The sequence below is a fragment of the Mesoplodon bidens genome (genome assembly GCF_964165515.1).
Source record: "Mesoplodon bidens genome assembly, chromosome: 2".
NCBI lineage: Eukaryota > Metazoa > Chordata > Mammalia > Artiodactyla > Ziphiidae > Mesoplodon > Mesoplodon bidens.
The window spans coordinates 40,339,193-40,358,775 of NC_138177.1; the positions used below are offsets into that span (position 1 = coordinate 40,339,193).

General features: G+C 44.3%; 2 protein-coding genes across 3 annotated transcripts in view; one reads left to right on the forward strand and one right to left on the reverse strand.

Moving 5' to 3' along the window:
• LAMC2 (laminin subunit gamma 2) overlaps positions 1 to 2,936 on the forward strand; it is a 62,151-nt gene extending 59,215 nt beyond the window's left edge. The window contains exon 24 of the mRNA XM_081226480.1: positions 2,189 to 2,936. Coding sequence (XP_081082606.1) covers positions 2,189 to 2,442 — 254 coding nt within the window. The 3' untranslated portion in view covers positions 2,443 to 2,936. The remainder of the gene's footprint in view (positions 1 to 2,188) is intronic.
• Positions 2,937 to 8,526: 5,590 nt separating this feature from the next.
• Positions 8,527 to 19,583, reverse strand: part of NMNAT2 (nicotinamide nucleotide adenylyltransferase 2) — a 208,087-nt gene continuing 197,030 nt past the window's right edge. Inside the window, exons 10-12 of one of the 2 annotated variants that reach the window (XM_081223526.1) lie at positions 15,303 to 15,404; positions 15,098 to 15,165; positions 8,527 to 12,729 (exon numbers count right to left, since the gene is read on the reverse strand). In XM_081223526.1, coding sequence (XP_081079652.1) covers positions 12,627 to 12,729; positions 15,098 to 15,165; positions 15,303 to 15,404 — 273 coding nt within the window. In that variant the 3' untranslated portion in view covers positions 8,527 to 12,626. Of the gene's footprint in view, positions 12,730 to 13,489; positions 14,007 to 15,097; positions 15,166 to 15,302; positions 15,405 to 19,583 lie in introns of those variants that run through there. The other variant, XM_081223525.1, reaches the window with a different exon arrangement.

Here is a 19,583-nt window from a genome sequence, read left to right on the forward strand (position 1 = left end):
GACTCCCAACCACTGCGCCACCAGGGAAGCCCCTATTATTATTATTTTTTAAATTTATTTATTTTACTTTATTTTTGGCTGCATTGGGTCTTTGTTGCTGCGCATGGGCTTTCTCTAGTTGTGGTGAGCGGGGGCTAATCTTCATTGTGGTGCTCGGGCTTCTCACTGCGGTGGCTTCTCTTGTTGTAGAGCACGGGCTCTAGGTGCGTGGGCTCAGTAGTTGTGGCTCACAGGCTCTAGAGCGCAGGCTCAGTAGTTGTGGCGCACGGGCTCAGTAGTTGTGGCTCGTGGGCTGTAGAGCACAGGCTCAGTAGTTGTGGCGCATGGGCTTAGTTGCTCCACGGCATGTGGGATCTTCCTGAACCAGGGATCGAACCTGTGCCCCCTGCATTGACAGGCGGATTCTTAACCACTGCACCACTAGGGAAGCCCCAAGTTTTATTAGTTTTATTATTTTATTTCACAAAGGAGTAAACAGAAGCTCAGGGAATTTAATACTGTCCCACCGATCACATAGTAAGTTGTGGAGGTAGGATTCTAACCGAGGTCTCTGTCTCCAGTGTTCCTGCTGTTTTTGAGAAGCTCATGCTGCCTCCCCATGGACATTTTGTCCCCAAGCTTGCTTCACTTTCCCTGCATGTTGTAGAACCCTGAATTTTGGAATTCTCCCCTGTCCTCAGGTGAAGGACTGATACACTGGATCAACATTTTTGTTGTAGTGCTGTTTCTACTCTGTTTCCTCTCCTGAGTCCCGGAGCAATAACAGTTTAATCTCTCTAGTTGTGATAAACTTCTGCAGTCAAATGCTATCACTGCGCCTGACCTTGGGTTTGAATTGACTAAGGACCACTCAGACCTTTTCAAACTAATTGGGTCTGGCCAGGTGCCCTTCATGCTGACATTAGTGTTAGATTGTTTATGGGTGAAACATACCTGAACAAATGTGACCACATTTCATATTGGAAATAAACTAATATCAAGCCAGATTCCCACTGTTTCAGGCCAGAATGAAGTCTTACATCATTTCATAACAGCTGGAATTCATCCCTCAAATAGCAAAGCACACCTTGGCCTTTCTAAACCCTGAGGCCCAGCCAGTTTCTAAAGGTCTTCTAATAGAAAACAGCAAGAGATTTCCTAAGGGTGGTTCAGAAAGCAGAATTTGGAGTTGATTCTGATGTTAGGAATGAGCTGTGTTGGGCAGACACCTTGAGCAGTATTCAGTCCCTATGACCTTCAGCCTTCATCTTTTCAGAGCAGGAGCTGTTGCCTCTAGCATGAAAACAGAAATCCAAGCTTCATCTTGCTGAACTAAAGAGTCCAGAGGCTTAAACTGGGCTGTTCTGTACCAAAATGTTCATTGCAGCTCTATTCACAATAGCCCGGAGCTGGAAACAACCTAAGTGTCCATCATCGGATGAATGAATAAAGAAGATGTGGCACATATATACAATGGAATATTACTCAGCCATAAAAAGAAACGAAACTGAGCTATTTGTAATGAGGTGGATAGACCTAGAGTCTGTCATACAGAGTGAAGTAAGTCAGAAAGAGAAAGACAAATACCGTATGCTAACACATATATATGGAATTAAAAAAAAAATGTCATGAAGAACCTAGGGGTAAAACGGGAATAAAGACACAGACCTACTTGAGAATGGACTTGAGGATATGGGGAGGGGGAAGGGTAAGCTGTGACAAACGAAAGAGAGGCATGGACATATATACACTACCAAACGTAAGGTAGATAGATAGTGGGAAGCAGCCGCAGAGCACAGGGAGATCAGCTCGGTGCTTTGTGACCACCTGGAGGGGTGGGATGGGGAGGGTGGGAGGGAGGGAGATGCATGAGGGAAGGGATGTGGGAACAGATGTATATGTATGACTGATTCACTTTGTTATAAAGCAGAAACTAATAAAAATAGATTAAAAAAATTAAAAAAACCCAGAACTTTAAAAAAAAAAAAAAAACTGGGCTGTTCAAAACCCAATAATGAGGCTCGTGCTCCCAGAATTTCTTCTAGATTATTTCTAATTTAAAATAAGCCTTTCAAATGCACAGCATACTATTTGCTCTGGGCAGGTGAAAACGGAAATTAGTTAAAGTTACAGAAGGGCCTGCATATGTTCAAGGAGATCTAACCACAGCTTTTTCCTCTGTTAACTCCTTTCTCGTTTCCTAAAATAGACCAGCCTGGAAGTATGGATGAAGAGAGGCTGATCTTACTGGAGCAGAAGCTTTTCCGAGCCAAGGCCCAGATCAACAGTCAGCTGCGGCCGTTGATGTCAAAGCTGGAAGAGAGGGCGAGCTGTCAGAGGGGCCACCTCCGTTCGCTGGAGATGAGCATAGATGGGATTCTGGCTGATGTGAAGAACCTGGAGAACATTAGGGACAACCTGCCCCCAGGCTGCTACAATACCCAGGCTCTCGAGCAACACTGAAGCTGCCTTCGTGATTTCTCAACTGAGGTTCTTGGGATAGAGACCTCAGGCACAGGAGCCATCTCATGTGGGTGGGGTGGGATGGGGACATTTGAACATGTTGAATGAGTGCGCTCAGGTCAACGGAACCTGGTCCCGTCCTTGAGACCCTGGCCAGATAAATGTCTTATTGTATCAGTGTGATGCTCTTTGCTTCCTGACAGGGTAATGAGGCAAATGGCACTGGGTGTGAGACTCATCGAGGGTCTGGACCCCAAAGGGTAGACTGGATGGAAGGACAAACTGCACAGGCAGGTGTTTGTCTCAGAGTAGTCATAAACCGAGTCCTGGAGTATGGACAAGTGCTGCTGGGTTGTAGACAGCTTATCCTTTGTGTAATGTGACCAAAGGGAAAATTTTTTGACTTTGCCCACACCTAAAATTCTTCCTAACGTCAGAACAGAGAGTGAATCCCAGTCATGCTGTGGTCAGTAAAATACTATTGCCTCATGGTGTCCGATGTGTTTTTGTGGATCAAAGTTCTTCCCACTTATCACCCAGTCCATACACACATACTCCACTTTCAAGCTGGAAGAAGTGAGCAGTGACGGAGTGAGGAGCTGTAAGGCTGGCGCCTTTGGAGCATTGGTACCCTGCCACCTTCGACTTCTTCTGGGCCTGGAAGTGCCCTCCTCTCCCCTGATGATGGCAGGCAACTTAGAGACTACGTTTTTATTAAAGCATTTCCTACCAGCCAACCAAACATTAGGAAAGTATTTACTTTGGGGTTTCAAAGTGATGTAAAAATGTAGCTTGGGCACTGAAAGAGGTGCAATTATCCAAGATTTATTAGTCCTAATTCAATGCCATTTTTCAAACACTAAAAATTATATGCCTCTATGTGTTCTCTCTTCTGATTCCAGACGATGTTCCTACTTATACTTGAGCTGGGTAGAGTCCATCCTTCCATCCATCCATCCTTACAACATATATTTATTGTACCTATTGTGTGCCAGGGGCTGGGGTACAGTGGTGTCATAGTCTCTGTCCTCATAGAGTTGATTGAATAGTGAGGAAGACAAACCTTGAAAAAAATTTAAACTTACAAATCCTGTTCATCACAAGTGGTGTTTATTGCAATAACCCCGTGGTTTGCAACCTCTTTTTCTCAACAGAACATGTGTTGCAAGACATCCCATGGGGGCACTTGGATTTCGGTAAATAGCTGAAATGGCTTTGGGTTGTGTACACTTCTTTGCATTTCAGCTGTCACTCTGCCCCCTTTCCTCCACTGATTGCAACACATTGTTGAGCCTTAACACCAGTGGGAATTTCTGGAAAAACCAGAAGCACTTCCAGCCTCAGAAGGCTTTGGTGCTGCTTCACCTCTGTACTTCCTTGGCTTTTCATGGACATGTTTTTAAATAAAGAACAATTCTTAGATGCCCGTGGCCAGTTTCTAATTTGTTCAACTCTAAGCTTAAGGTGTAGGTACCAAAGCAATGAAAACAAAGAATGCTTCAGAGAGAGCAACGAGCCCTAGAATTAACATCGCTACTTCCTTTTTCTGAGCATCTTGTTTTGCCCTTTCCAACCATGCACACAGTTTATGAGATTTAACTGGTGCTGTCTTCTAAGCAAAAAGGAGGATTTATTTCTGGAACAACCTGAGCAGGGTGGGGGTGATAATATTTTTGTCTTTTTTTGCATCAGCTCTAAAATAAAGGTAAAATCAATAGTTTGTGGTACGTTATCCTGTTTTTAATAAACTAAAATTTAATAAATGAAGATCCTGAATTGGCTATCTGCCCAAGTGGCTGAGGAAAGGATTCTGCTTCTGCCTACACTGACCCACCCACCCCCAAATTCTGACCGATCTGATCACTATGCTTTACCATCTCTAAAAGTGCATTTTTAATCCTGTCTTGGAATACATAATCACATGTTACAAATTCGCTTACGTTAACCACTACTATCTCACACAGACCTAAAAATATGCATAACTTCCTCACGACAGACTTTCTTCTTGCCCTCATGGCGTACTGGATGTGGAGAAAGGTGGCACAGTAGCCCTCCACATAGTCATTTCCAGAGGCCCTACCACCATGTGACTTCTCAGGTTGCCCTCTGCACCACCTCCATTCCAGGGGGTGGAGGGGAAAAAAGACATGGAAGACGGAGACACATGGAAGGTCTTTGTGGGCCAGGCCTGGGAGGGGCTGCACATCACTTTCTCTCACATTCTGTGGTCCAGAACCCAGTATTATTATGACCACATCTTACTGGCAAGGGGTCTAGGAAATAGTCCCTTGGCAGGAAGCCACTTCTCTGACAATTCTATACTGTGAAAGGGGAGCATGCATTATGAGTGACTGGCTATCTGTCGCTGCCAAGTGTAGGATTAGGTAGTAGCGACTCTAGAGAACTTGGTGGGGGATCCCATTAGTTAATAACCAAGATGCATATAATCATAAAAGGATTCCTCAGCGGGATAGACTGTTAAGGAAGTCATAAAAATGTCTTCCCTGACAAACAGGAAATGACCCCCGACTAGGGATGGGGAGTGGAAAAGTGACTCATGTGACTCTCTTAGTATAATAATGACTCCCTCATTTCTGAGGATGTGGCAGACTGTCCCTAAGAAGAAAGAAGGGGCATGTGACTTAGAAATAGCCTATCCAGGACTTAGACTCTGTTACCAGTCCTGAGCTGACCATGCCAAGTTAAGGGTACTTTCCTTCCTATTTCTTATCAGTGTTTATGATTTGTAGTGGCAACTCTCTTGTGCTTCTCGTCTGAGAGTTGTCTGATTAACTGTGCCACTGGTAAGTTATCACACATATCATCATCTACTTTGGCTCATGGGGATTTCTGTTTGGAGAGGTGGATAGAAATGAAACTGCCCATAGACTGTAACATCTTAGCAGATGTATTTCTTTTCTTTTCTTTTCTTTTTTTTTTTTTAACATCTTTATTGGAGTATAATTGCTTTACAATGGTGTGTTATTTTCTGCTGTATATAACAAAGTGAATCAGCTATACATATACGTATATCCCCATATGCCCTCCCTCTTGCGTCTCCCTCCCACCCTCCTTATCCCACACCTCTATGTGGTCGCAAAGCACAGAGCTGATCTCCCTGTGCTATGCAGCTGCTTCCCACTAGCTATCGATTTTACATTTGGTAGTGTATATATGTCAGTGTTACTCTCTCACTTCTTCCCAACTTACCCATCCCCCTCCCTGTGTCCTCAAGTCCATTCTCTGTCTATGTCTTTATTCCTGTCCTGCCCCTAGGTTCATCAGAACCTTTTTTTTTTAGATTCCATACATATGTGTTAGCATACGGTATTTGTTCTTCCCTTTCTGACTTACTTCACTCTGTATGACAGCCTCTAGGTCCATCCACCTCGCTACAAATAACTCAATTTCGTTTCTTTTTATGGCTGAGTAATATTCCATTGTATATATGTGCCACATCTTCTTTATCCATTCATCTGTCGATGGACACTTAGGTTGCTTCCATGTCCTGGCTATTGTAAATAGAGCTGCAATGAACATTGTGGTACATGTCCCTTTTTGAATTATGGTTTTCTCAGGGTATATGCCCAGTAGTGGGATTGCTGGGTCATATGGTAGTTCTATTTGTAGTTTTTTAAGGAACTTCCATACTGTTCTCCATAGTGGCTGTATCAATTTACATTCCCACCAACAGTGCAAAGGGGTTCCCTTTTCTCCACACACTCTCCAGCATTCATTTTGTTTGTTGATTTTTTGATGATGCCTATTCTGACTGGTGTGAGGTGATGCCTCATTGTAGTTTTGATTTGCATTTCTCTAATGATTAGTGATGTTGAGCATCTTTCCATGTGTTTGTGGGCAATCTGTATATCTTCTTTGGAGAAATGTCTATTTAGGTCTTCTGCTCATTTTTGGATTGGGTTGCTTGTTTTTTTGATATTGAACAGAATGAGCTGCTTGTATAATTTGGAGATTAATCCTTTGTCAGTTGCTTCGTTTGCAAATATTTTCTCCCATTCTGAGGGTTGTCTTTTCGTCTTGTCTATGGTTTCCTTTGCTGTGCAAAAGGTTTTAACTTTCATTAGGTTGCATTTGTTAGTTTTTGTTTTACTTCCATTTCTCTAGGAGGTGGGTCAAAAAGGATCTTGCTGTGATTTATGTCAAAGAGTGCTCTTCCTACGTTTTCCTCTGAGTTTTATGGTGTCTGGCCTTACATTTAGGTCTTTAATCCATTTTGAGTTTGTTTTTGTGTATGGTATTAGGAAGTGTTCTAATTTCATTCTTTTACATGTAGCTCTCCAGTTTTCCCAGCACCATTTATTGAAGAGGCTGTCTTTTCTCCATTGTATACTCTTGCCATCTTTATCAAAGATAAGGTGACAATACGTGTATGGGTTTATCTCTGGACCTTCTATCCTGTTCCATTGATCTATATTTCTCCTTTTGTGCCAGTACCATACTGTCTTGATTACTGTAGCTTTGTAGTATAGTCTGAAGTCTGGGAGCCTGATTCCTCCAGCTCCATTTTTCTTAAGATTGCTTTGGCTATTCTGGGTCTTTTGTGTTTCCATACAAATTGTGCAATTTTTTGTTCTAGTTCTGTGAAAAATGCCATTGATGGTTTGATAGGGATTGCATTGAATCTGTAGGCTGCTTTGGGTAGTATAGTCATTTTCACACTGTTGATTCTTCCAATCCAAGAACATGGTATTTCTCTCCATCTGTTTGTATCATCTTTAATTTCTTTAGCAGATGTATTTTTTATCTGATCCCAGGATGTGATTCTTTTTTTTCAGTACTCTTGGGAGGCTGAACAAAAGGGTGAGATGATACTCAGCAATGTTCAATGTTTGGAACAAGTCTCAAGGACCAGGAATATGTTTATCTTTCTTTTTTTAATGTTTTATATGGTCATGGGAATGTTGTGGATTCTTGCTGTGGTTAAATTTTCCCACCTGGAAAGCAGAGATTAGATTTTTTTTTTTCTCTGCTTTCCTTATACTATGGGCTACATGGAACTTTCTAGGAAATTCCAAGATCTGAAGCTTACTTATGGGTCATAAGGGAAAAAATGTGCTATGTACATGTATGTTAATTCATAGGTAGTGTATGTATTTTATAAGTTAGTATAAGTAAGCAAAATAAACCAGTGTTTATACCCAATTTTAAACAAGAGCACATCATTATGTAGTCTCAGGAGAGAAGGAAAAAAGTGTTTAGCTTTGTGAGTAAAATAGCAAACATAAATACAAGCCATCAATTTATAAGGCATATCAAGCACCATCGTGATATGCCAACAAACCCACATGGATACACACAAAGCTGACTAATCTCAGTCTTAAACAAAAAAAGATACTAAGAACCAAACTAATTTTAAAAAACCCCACACAACTCATCTGACAAACAAGTAGCTAAGCCTTAAATGAGGTGGCTAAATGGGGAATTGTTATTTGACCTACTGAATCATGACTGATATTAGCTAAGGACTATCACTATTTACACCTAAACCCATGCATAATGTATGTCACGACTAAAAATTAAATACAAACTAATAGTCACAGCAGGATTGAACAATTAACTTATTCAGTTTTTGCTTGTTTACTTTACCAAACAAAACCAATTGTGAGTTTAACAATTTCTGTCTTACTTAAGATCTTTTATGTCAAGAATCAAGTTATCCAAGTTTTTAATTTTCACAAATACATTTTTAAGTCACAAAGCACTAATTTCATTAAGGATCCAAAGCTAACCAATACCAGACTACGCAGATTAGGTAGAACCTAAGATTTGATTTTTTTAAAAAACTGAGAAAACTTAGGCACAATTGACAAATTTGCTAATTATTCTTCACTGCTTATGGGTGTGGTTGTATATACTTTCATATTACACATGCTGCATCAGCTAAACCAGGCAGAGAATCTCCTGCTCTAAGAGCATGCTTAACAACCGTTGGCTTATGTCAAGTAAGACTGTGAAGAAAAAGTGGTTAATTCTGCAAATCACAGAGAAGATTCTAGGCCAAGACACGAGACTAGTAGCATCATCTTATTTATTAATGTAATTGAAACATTTTGCTGATAAAACTTTTGTCTGTGACTATTCTAGCAACAAAATTTTACTCAAAATATTTCACTGTGAGATGGTGTTGCAACTTGAATGTAGTTTTTATTAATGTGTTGATTTCCAAAGCAAATCTTATTCTCAAAATGGCAGATTCAGGGACCAAAAAGTGATTCAAAAAAGCTTCCCCCTCCCCATGCCAATCCTTGAGACTGCTTGGATCAAGCTGAGGTCTGGGCCACAGACCTAGACTGAAGGCGGAGGGAAAGAGTGTAACTCATTCCTAACTGACTGTTACAGGCTAATAGGACATTCCAAACATACACAACAAAGAAACTACTTGAAGAATTGCGTTTACTGGGCAGCTATAGGAAGGCGCAGACCAAATGAAGTGGACAGAGCACATTCATCATCTTTACCACGATGCTGTTCCTAAGGTCTCCAAATTGGATGAACTACAAAATCGATCCCTGTTTCCATCCTTCCCATCTCACCTGCCCGCTTTCCTGCCGTAGCCTTGGGAGAGATCCTGAGCTTTTCATATTCTACTGATTTATTTTTGCATTACTCTTCTGATGAATAAAATATAACATGCTTCCCTCTCTTAGTCCTCTAGAGAGAGACAGAGAGTCTGTTTGGGGGAATAGATTGGGGCTATTAAAATACAAGTCATTTCTCCCTGTAATTCTCTGCCTTTTGCTGTAGTTTGGTTATGGAGTCTTGCTTTCAATTTAATTAGAACATCATGTTCTTTTATTCTTTATGAGAAGCTGAAGCATGAGACTAGGGAACGTTGGGGGAAGGTTGGCCAAGCCGGGACAGGAAGAACAGCGTCTCTAGAAGCTCTAGTTCTGGGTTTCAGGCACTTCAGTAAGAGACTTTCCTCCCCTGTTCCCATGTACATTCAAGGAAAGTGAAAGCAAGAAGGCCCCAGAGGCTGCCTGGGGTTAGGGAAGGGGGGTGGCAAATGAGGTACCAGCTAGCAGCACAGACCCCTGCCCCCAAAGGGCCATTCCTTGAGAAGAGAGTCATTGACACAAAGGGTTTCCCTCCTGCCTGTTCTTACATATCAGCCACTTTCATAAAAGTGGGAGGGACATTTTTATTGGTAGGCAGGAAATGAGGCTCCAGACTCCTCTGACACAATCTTTCTAGCCCATGATCTTCTCACAATCTCTGAGCCTTTAGGTTGGCCTTTTTGGCAAGGAGCAAGACCTGAGTGGAAGTTGGGGTCTCGAGGTCATCTTGCTGGCACCTGGGGCACTACTTCAAACTCTGAATCATCTCTCTGGTGTTGGCCTTGGCTGAGTCGCAGTCATTGTGTCCTGCCCTGGACTGAGAGAGGGGCTCTGACCTCCCCCTAGCAAGTGAAGAATGGGGCAGGGCAGGAAATGGACAATTCCATCCAAAAGGGGAGTCACTTTTCCTGGTATTAAAGAAAAGCTATTTTAACATGATCCTTATGATTCACCAAGATAGAATCTGCCCCATTTCATTCCTAGAAATCTTCTATGCTCCCATTCTCTTCCTCAGCTCATCTCATTCTCCCTACAAGCATGCCTTCTGCCTCCCCCTCCCCCCCTCCCCCCACTGAATGCCGAGAGCCAGCCCTGTTTCCTCTCATGGGTCGTGGACTAAATGGGGCTTGACCACAGAGCCCAGCAAAGGGAAAGTGGACCAAAGAGACAAAAGACAGCTGGTCTTTCTCAGATCTGCTCACGTGGATCTTCAGAATAAACTCCATCCATAAACTCCATATCCTTGAAAATGCATGTTCCCCCAGGGAATCCAGCTCCCTGATTTCCTTTGTTTCGTTTCCTGGCTTGCAACTGTCTTGCCTAGACAAAGACACTTCTGTCACTCTCTCTCCAGCATTAATGTAATCTTGAGCACTTTCTGGGTCTTTGCCTTCCACAAAGCAATCCTTTCTTGGATCCAGATTTCCTCCAAGCCATTGCCATCTCCAGCTATCGGTTTCTAAGGGAAACTTAGCTACAGCCTTCCTCACCATCACATCCTCCCCCAGGACTAGCAAACACAAGGCCATATACAGGGAGCACCTGAGACAAACATAACTTGAGAGAAAGATGCCAGGTAAAGGCTGAAAAGTACATCTTATCTGGTCAGTATCATGGGGAACCAGAGGATCAGAGACCATGCAGTGTGATGATCTAAGGGGCCAGGGAGACGTTAGCCTTTTGCCAGACTCTACACTTGCTCTGTGACCTTAGACCAGCCATTTAATCCAGTGGATCTCTGCTCCCTCATCCTTTAAAGGAAAGGTTGGATCAACAAATCTCTAAAGATCTTTCCAGTTTATGATTCCATGATCCTTAGCCAAACACTGAGACCCAAGAATAGGATCTCACTTCTGTCCTTTGGAGATTATTTCCATAATGCAAGAGGAACAGCACCTCCCCCGCCCCACCTTGCTACTCTTCTGTTGAATTTAGTTTCTTTCCCTGGAGGCTATTGAAGGATGTTACAGATGTGAAATGTGTGGTGAATAACATTGTTTCTTGTGTCAGATCCTACCCGGCCCCTTCTGGGCCAGGGTTGGTACTAGATTTTGGAAAAATTATCCTACCATTCAGGGACCATTCTTCAAAGAACCAAAAACCCAAGAGCCAGAGACTGGATGAGGGACACAGAGTACAAGACGGTAATTTCCTTTTGGTTCTTTAAGCAGGTCATGAACGAGGCCTGAACAACTAGAACAGAGTCTGTCAAAACTATTTCCAGGGCAGCAGAGGAAGGTGGGAAATTAGGGAGAAAAGGGGTGAAACACTTTAGCGGCTCTTGACACTCCCCCGAGATCTCTGTTCTGTGAGCCCACCCCCACCAGGCGGCGATGACTGTGGCTGCTGGGCTCAGCACAAGATGTAATCATAACCCAGGAACAAGGCTGAGGATCTGCTTCTCAAAAAGGAACTAACCTCAAGCGCCGCCTGTGTTACCAAGCTAGAGTGGGTGAGAATCACCGGTTCCCATCAGGGAAAATAACTGCTTTCTTCTAGGTCATCCTGGACTTACATTATGACAGAAGCATTTCCCAGCCAAACAGCCAATAAGTAACTCCAGTTAGCAAAGATCTCTAAGGTTGAGTGAATTCCTAACATATTTTATTTCAGAAATGACTGTATTATTAGGATTTGGCCTTGCGTACGTGATTCTTCTCAAATGCAAGAATGCAGTTAAGTATGGCCTCCAAGGGCTTTGATGGTGATCTGAAGGTCCTTGGTAATGTCCGGGCTGGCAGGGAACAACCCATATTCTGTCATCAGTCACAGCCCAAATAAGTAACCGCACAGATGCCACCAAGAAAGGAGAAGGGACTGGCTCTGTGTGATCACGGGCCCATCAGGAACGTGGTCTTCTGAAACTAGGGAAATGGGCTCAAATCATTCTGAGAAACCCTACTATTCCCAGGCTTGCATCCCAGGTTTCAGAACATGAATGTCTCAATCTCGACCCCAGACTGCGGTGTGTGTGGGCAGCAGAGGGGAGAAAGTGGGTAGGTGGGTGAGGGTGTTGGCAAAGTGGAGGTGGCTTGGCCTCGTTCACCGGGTGTAGCCCACACGCACCTTCTGAGAGCTGAGGCTGGCTGCGGTATCCTATCAAAACGGAAGGAATACCACAGGAACGCAACAAGACTACAAACATAAAGAACCACGGACACTGATTGGTTCCAAGTTCTCTGAGGAGTGAACAGCAACAACACAAAACATAAAAAAACGAAAGAAAAGAAAGAAAGAAAGAAAAATAGCCCTTTGTGGTAAAGGGCATGCTGGGAAGGCGAGGGCCGGAGTCGCCTCCCCAGAGCATGCTGGGAGACGGACACCCACTCATCTCCGAGGACCGCACTTCCCCCACACCTACCCCCTCACCCACCCCCAACCCGGAGACTAGAGGAATGTTTGTCCGAAGATGACTGTGGAGTGGGGTATGCCGTGGTTCTCTGCAGGTCCTCCACACTGTGGGGGGTTGAGTCAGCAAGTGGGGACAACAGTCAAGATGAGATGGAGGAACAGAGAGGCAGGAGAGAAATGGGATGGACAGAGGCTGCAGGGGCCAGTGTGTTGGTGGAGGATGAGGGGAGATTGGAGTACAGGGCCCTGGGGCTGCTAGCCCGAGGTGTTGATGTACAGCTGGCTCTTAAGAATGTAGTCGATGACCGGCTGGGACAGGTAATCCACAACATGGCCATCCCCATGCTGCAGGGCCAACCTGGATGAGAAGAGACAGTAATCAGATGACATCCTTTCCTGAAGCAAGGCCAGAGGACAGGCCAGCCCATTCCCTTTCAGGGAAAGGGTTTACCCAACACCCCATTACTGGTCTTTGCTTAGGCTAAATACAAGGCATCCCTATCAGGAAAAGCCCTCTTGCCCCCATAATTCCTCCCCCATCCTAACTCTGCCACTTCCTAACTGAGGAACCTTGGGCAAATTGTTTAAGCCCATCTATTCTTCCATTTTCTCATTTATAAAATGGGGGTAGTATTTGGGCCGATCTCAGTTATTAAAATGATTAAATGAGTCATTACACAAAGCACTTAGAAAAGCCCAAGCACACAGTAGTCATTTCAATGGAAGTATTAGCTATTCTTATTTCATTTCTTTGTATTTCTCTACACCATGGTCTCATGAAAATGAACCTTATGATTGACCCCTTCTTTTCCTTCCTATGGAAGCCCTGATAGAGAAGAAGTTGCCCTTCTCACAAGCCCTGGAGGGCGGGTGGACTACCAAGTACAGAAGGGGTCTGGTCATACAGTTTGGTTTCCGCACGGTTTTGCTCCAGCCTTGGTCTGGCTGCTCCCCATTTTCTATGCACACTATGGTCTTGGGAATGTCAGGCCCCAAGGAGCTATTTGTAAGAACTCATATACTCCTCTGGATATCTAGATTCTAAAAGGCATCTGTGCTGTGCACTGTGAGATCTCCCCAGAGGCTGGCTCAGTGCCTTTTCAATGCATAGTGTCCTGACCTTCCAGCAAGCTAGGTCCCCAAGTACCTCCCTGCACAGTTTACAGGGAGCCTTCTTGAAAAAGTGGTCTATACCTGTGGTTTCCGAATGCCAGTCCCAGCTTCACAAGAATCACCCAGGAAGCAGATAGCCAGGCCCAACACCTAGAAATTCTGATTCAGTGGGACTCAGTGGGACACGGGAATTTGTGCTGTGTAAGTTCTCACAGTAATTCTACTGTGCAGCCATGGCTGGAACCACAGCCTTCCCCTTTCCCCTCAGTGGTTGTTGTCTCTGGGTTTCTGCTCTCACCTCGCAGTTGATGCTACTATTTCAAGTGTCTACATAATCACCTTCCAGGGAAGAAGTCCAGTAGACCTTTTAAAATCCTGGGCTCATTTGATTTCTCTGAAACATGCGACACAGATGACAACTGACAGGGCTCTCCATCTTTGTACCCTCTGCTGCTATTTTTCCAGGGCCACCAATGCTGGTGGTTTCTGACTGCTCCTTCGTCTTCTTTTATTTTTTTGTTACTTTTTAAAAATTGAAGTATAGTTGATTTACAATGTTGTGTTAGCTTCAGGTATAAAGTGATTCAGTCGTACATATATATCTATCTATTCTTTTTCAGGTTCTTTTCCCTCGTAGGCTATTACAAAATATTTAGTATAGTTCCTTGTGCTATACAGTAGATCCTTGTTGATTATCTATTTTATACATAGTAGTATGTATATGTTAATCCCAAACTTCTAATTTACTCCTCAGCCTTCTTTTAAATGTTAATGTGTTTTAAGTATTCCCCATAGCCTTCTTTTCTTGCTGACTCTCCCTGTGAGCATAGCCACAGCCCTGAACTTTAATTTACACTTAGGTACTCATGGCTTTCAGTTTTATTACACTTCCAGACCTCTATATTCCACACATCTTATTATTCCACTGGACATTTCCACTTGGGGGTTGTGGTGAAGACTGTTAACTGGTCCCTAGTATCCATTCTTTCTTCTGCTTAGTACTACAACCTCCCAGGATTTAGTTGGACACAGGGCTGCCAAGTTACAAAGTCTACTCCCAGCCTCCCTGGAGGCTAGGCATGGTCACATGACTGAGGCTGAGCCAGGGGGCTGAAGGGGAAGGGATATGTGCAACTTTGGGTCACCTTCTTAAGGACAAAGCTCCTTGCCCTTTCCCACTGGCTGAGAGAACAGTCACTGTAGCAGCTGTGGACCCTGAGAGGGAGGCTTCACATTGAAAAGAACAGAGATTAAGTTTCTTCTGACTTCAGTTAGAGGGATATAAACATTTCTCTTATTTAAAACTCTAACGATTGGAGGTCTTTTTGTTATGGCAGCTTAACCTAAACCGTTACAAATTCCATGTGTACCTCAAACTAGAGTCCAAACTAAAAACCTCCTTTTCCCCCTTCAAACCAGCTAAAACTAATAAATGGCCTGTCCCCCTTTTAAAAGTCAATGATTGGGGACAAATAAATGAGCTCTAAAAAGAAGGCTGCATACTGGGGCAGCAGGTGTCAGCCAACCTAACGGTCAGCCTGGACTGAGGAGAGTTGTATGGGAACCTGTAAGCCAGTCTGACCAAGGTCTCTCTGGTCGTTTGTCAAATGTACCTGCTCTTGGTTGAGCTGACGACAGACATGGGATGGTTGATGTCATCCTTTACCACCATGATGTTGTTCTGGGGACAAAGCAGAGAGAGTAGGTAGCCAGTCTCTCACACTAAACTCCTTTTGCATCCTCACTTCTCCAGCCCCCAGGCTTCTCAGAGAAGGGCCACATCACATTGTTACACCAGCAGGGAGATGGAGGACTCACTTTGTATTTGCGGAGTATTGAGGAGTGATTCATGATTCGGTCTGTGTCGGCTGCGTCCCGGGGGACCACCACGATCCCAAAGTCCCCGACAATCACCTCCATCTGAAGAAACGGTGAGGGGGGAGGGAGAGAGAGAGAGAGGAAGTGCCCTTTGGTGAGACCTTGACTACAAACCCCTACCAAGCAACTACCTAGCAAGGTGGAGCTATCTTCTCTCGGAACCCCAAGCCTTAGTCCCAAACTTGCCTTCTCAGCCCCATCAGTCAGCTCCTTCAACTTACAACCTGTAACAGTGTTCGTGGAATGAGTGGGAACTTCACCTGGTACCCTTAATGAACACCTCTAGACTGAATTCAGTGGTTCAGTGCACTGAACCCCTAGTGCACTCCTGCGTGTCTAGGCAAGATCTCCCCAATTCCTGAGGCTCCCGCTGAGCTCATAATGCTGAAGAGCAGCATGATACATGGTGCTTACCTGGTAAGTACCCTCTTTGGTTGCTCAGCAAGCATACCCCAGCCCCCGGCTGGTCTCCTGAAAGGGGCTGGAATGCTCCCCTGGCTCACCCATGTCAAAGATGCTGTGGGACTCAGGACAGTGAAAAGCAGGAAGGGCTTGGAAAGTGTCAGTGTGCACACAGGCAGTGATAAGGAGGATAACTATGGGGTCACTTCTGAAATCAGCCTCCGATAGAAGCTGGCTCCCATTATGAGAAATGAAACCTTTTCATTTAAAAAATAATTTTTTGGGCTTCCCTGGTGGTGCAGTGGTTGAGAGTCTGCCTGCCAATGCAGGGGACGCAGGTTCGTGCCCCGGTCTGGGAAGATCCCACATGCCGTGGAGCGGCTGGGCCCGTGAGCCATGGCCGCTGAGCCTGCGTGTCCGGAGCCTGTGCTCCGCAACGGGAGAGGCCACAGCGGTGAGAGGCCCGCGTACCGCAAAAAAAAAAAAAAAAAATTTTTTTTCCTGATTATAGATACAAGCTTGGGAAACTCAGAAAAAGGAAAAATATATATAAGAAATCAATCACAACCACACAATCCAGAGAACCACTGTTGACAAGTTAGTATTTATGTTCAGGGTTCTTTTCTCTACAAATTGATGTGTATATCCACGACTGGACTGAACTGCAAAATTAATCATTTTACCTATACATTTTTTTTTCTTTTAGCATTATATTGTGAGCATTTTTTCATACGGTTATAAATATTTGAGGAGTTCCCTGGTGGCACAGTGGTTAAGAATCCGCCTGCCAATGCAGGGGACACAGGTTTGATCCCTGGTCCGGGAAGATCCCACATGCCGCAGAACAACTAAGCCCGTGCACCACAACTACTGAGCCAGCACTCTAGAGCCCGTGAGCCACAACAATTGAGCCCGTGCCACAACTACTGAAGACCACGTGCCTAGGGCCCATGCTCTGCAACAAGAGAAACCACTGCAATGAGAAGCCTGAACACCTCAACGAAGAGTAGCACCTTTGCTCGCTGCAACCAAAGAAAGCCTGTGTGCAGCAACAAAGACCCAACTCAGCCCCCCCCAAAAAAAAAAATTGAAGACGTGTTTTGACAATCTGTATATTTCATTGCCTGTCTATACTGATATACCATGATATATTAAATGGAATTTGTGTTATAGACAGTGTACAGTTACTTCTGATTTTTTCAGTTATAATAACACTTTGTTGAAGATCTGTATACATAAATCTTTTTCCACATCTCTGATTATTTCCTTAGGATAGGAAGTAAAATCATTGGATGAAAGGATATGAACTGGACATATTTCAAGTTCTTGAGACTTATTACCAAGCTGCTTTCTTGAAGGTCATGGAATTTTTCTTTTCAAAGAGCCTGAGAGTTATGGCATTTAATAGACTTGGATCTAGCCTGGGCACATTACAGTTTAGATCTTGCCAATTAAGGATCCCAGGTGGAGGGAGAAGGGGACGGGCAGGTTTCTTCCGAGCATGCAGCTCATTGGGCAAGACCTGCTTTGGGGCAAAAAAAACCAGTTTTTTTCTCATAATTCTCCAACCGAGTGCCACAAAAACAGACATTATAGAGCAGTACAGCCGCTTCTTCTCTATCAGAGGATTTCTGTACCAGCAGAATTCCACTTCTAAGTCTGATTCACTGATTATGCGTGTGTGTGCTTGCACTGTGTGCACCTGTGTGCCCTTGGCTATTTCCATCCACCTTCACCCTATTTCTCCCATGGCTTACAACTGGAGCTAGAGCTGCAATTAAAAATTGGCTGAAGGTGCCATAGGAGGGAAGTTGTGGAGAGAAATTAAAAGCTGGGTGTACAATATCTGAGCCCACATTGGATCGTGCTATTTGGAAGATACAGAACATTACACAACATACCGCATCTCCTGGTGATGTTCAGATCTGATAAACTGGCCCCAGGTCTTTGTCCCATAAACCAGGAATGTTAGGGAGAGGCAGGGCAGGGAGTTGGAGGTAGATCCAGCCTCTCCTGCCATAGCATTTAGAATATTGTACTGGGACTCACTACTTAGAAGGTAATTGAAGACGCTGGTTCTCAAATTTGGCTGCACATTAGAATCACCTGAGGACCTTAAAAAACCCTCAAAGCCCAGCTCACACCCAAGATAAACTAAATCAGAATCTCTGGGAATGGGGCCCAGGCATTAGTTTTTTTTTTTTTTTAATTCTCTAGATTTTAATTCCAATATGCAACCAAGTTTGAGAACCAATGATCTAGGTACTGAATTAAAACTTGAGGGGAATTATTAGGGTAGAGAAAGAGATAGAAAAGACAAGAGAGGAGAAAAGACAAGAGATGGAAAGGGAAGGGGAGGGGAAAGGAAGGGAAAGGAAGAGAATCCATCCAAGCTGGTATACATGGAGATTCCTCAACTGCCTGGCTAAGTAGGTAGGTGTTTCGAGATATCTGGTGTTGATTGTATAACATAGGATTTGAATTCAATTTGATTCTGAGGATCTGATGGGTGTTTCATGTATGATGCGTGAAATAACAGGGCTATTTAAAGTGAGCATTCTAGGACTTCCCTGGTGGCGCAGAGGTTAAGAATCTGCCTGCTAATTCAGGCGACATGGGTTCGAGCCCTGGTTCAGGAACATCCCACATGCCGTGGAGCAACTGAGCCCGTGTGCCACAACTACTGAGACTGAACTCTATAGCCCGTGAGTCACAACTACTGAGCCCATGAGCCACAACTACTGAAGCCCATGCACCTAGAGCCCATGCTCCGCAACAAGAGAAGCCACTGCAATTAGAAGCCCACACACCACAACGAAGAGTAGCCCTCGCTCACCGCAACTAGAGAAAGCCCGCACGCAGCAACGAAGACCCAACACAGCCAAAAATAAATTAAAAATAAAAATAAATAAATAAAGCATATATATTGCCATTCTGAACCGTTGTTTTAATGCTTTAAACTAGAATGCTCTCTCTAGAGAGCATTCTAGTTTAAAGCATTAAAACAACGGTTCAGAATGGCAATCAGGCCTCACAGGGAATGGCCCTACCCGTGACATTAGTGCAGCTGCTGCTTTCTACTCAGGAACTAATGATCTGAGCACCTAATCAATAACAATGCAGGCTGCTCAATGGGTGGCAAGCAGATGGAGACCTTGATGCTTGAGATGGAATTCCTCTTCCAGAAACAGGTGACAGATTTGCCCTCTGGAAATCACAGATGGGGTGAAGGAGATGGGTCTACCAGACAAGACACACAGCTTTACCGCATCCAAGTGGCATCTCTGCAGGGGTTTGGACCAGAGAATGCAGACCTTTTCTGCTCTTTTGGCCAGATCTGAGGACATGGGCTTGATTTTCATGCCAGAAGGTGTTTGTGTGAGTGTGTTTTGGGGTGCTAGGAGGTGCCGGGTGCTAGAGTTGGTGAGGTGTGCCCTCATCCCACAGGTACCGATCTCCCTCCAGGAGCTTAGCTGCCCTGCCCACCCCCACCCCTATCCTTGTCTCCTGTCTTCACGTGGCCTCCAAGATCCACCCTCTCCTGGTCATCCTTCTACCTCGCTGGCTGCTCTTTTGTGGTCTCCCTGTGCTGTTCCTTCTCATCTCCCTGATCTCGAATGACTGGAGTCCCCCAGGCTCAGTCCTTGGAGCTCTTTTCTTTTCTATCTACACTTGCATCTTTAATGGTTTCATTCAATTTCAAAGCTTTAAAGACACATGGAAGGCTCCCAAATTTATATCTCCAGCGTAGACTTCTCTCCTGAACTTCAGACTCATACATCCAGCAGTCTATTCAACATGCCCACTTGGATGAGGCAT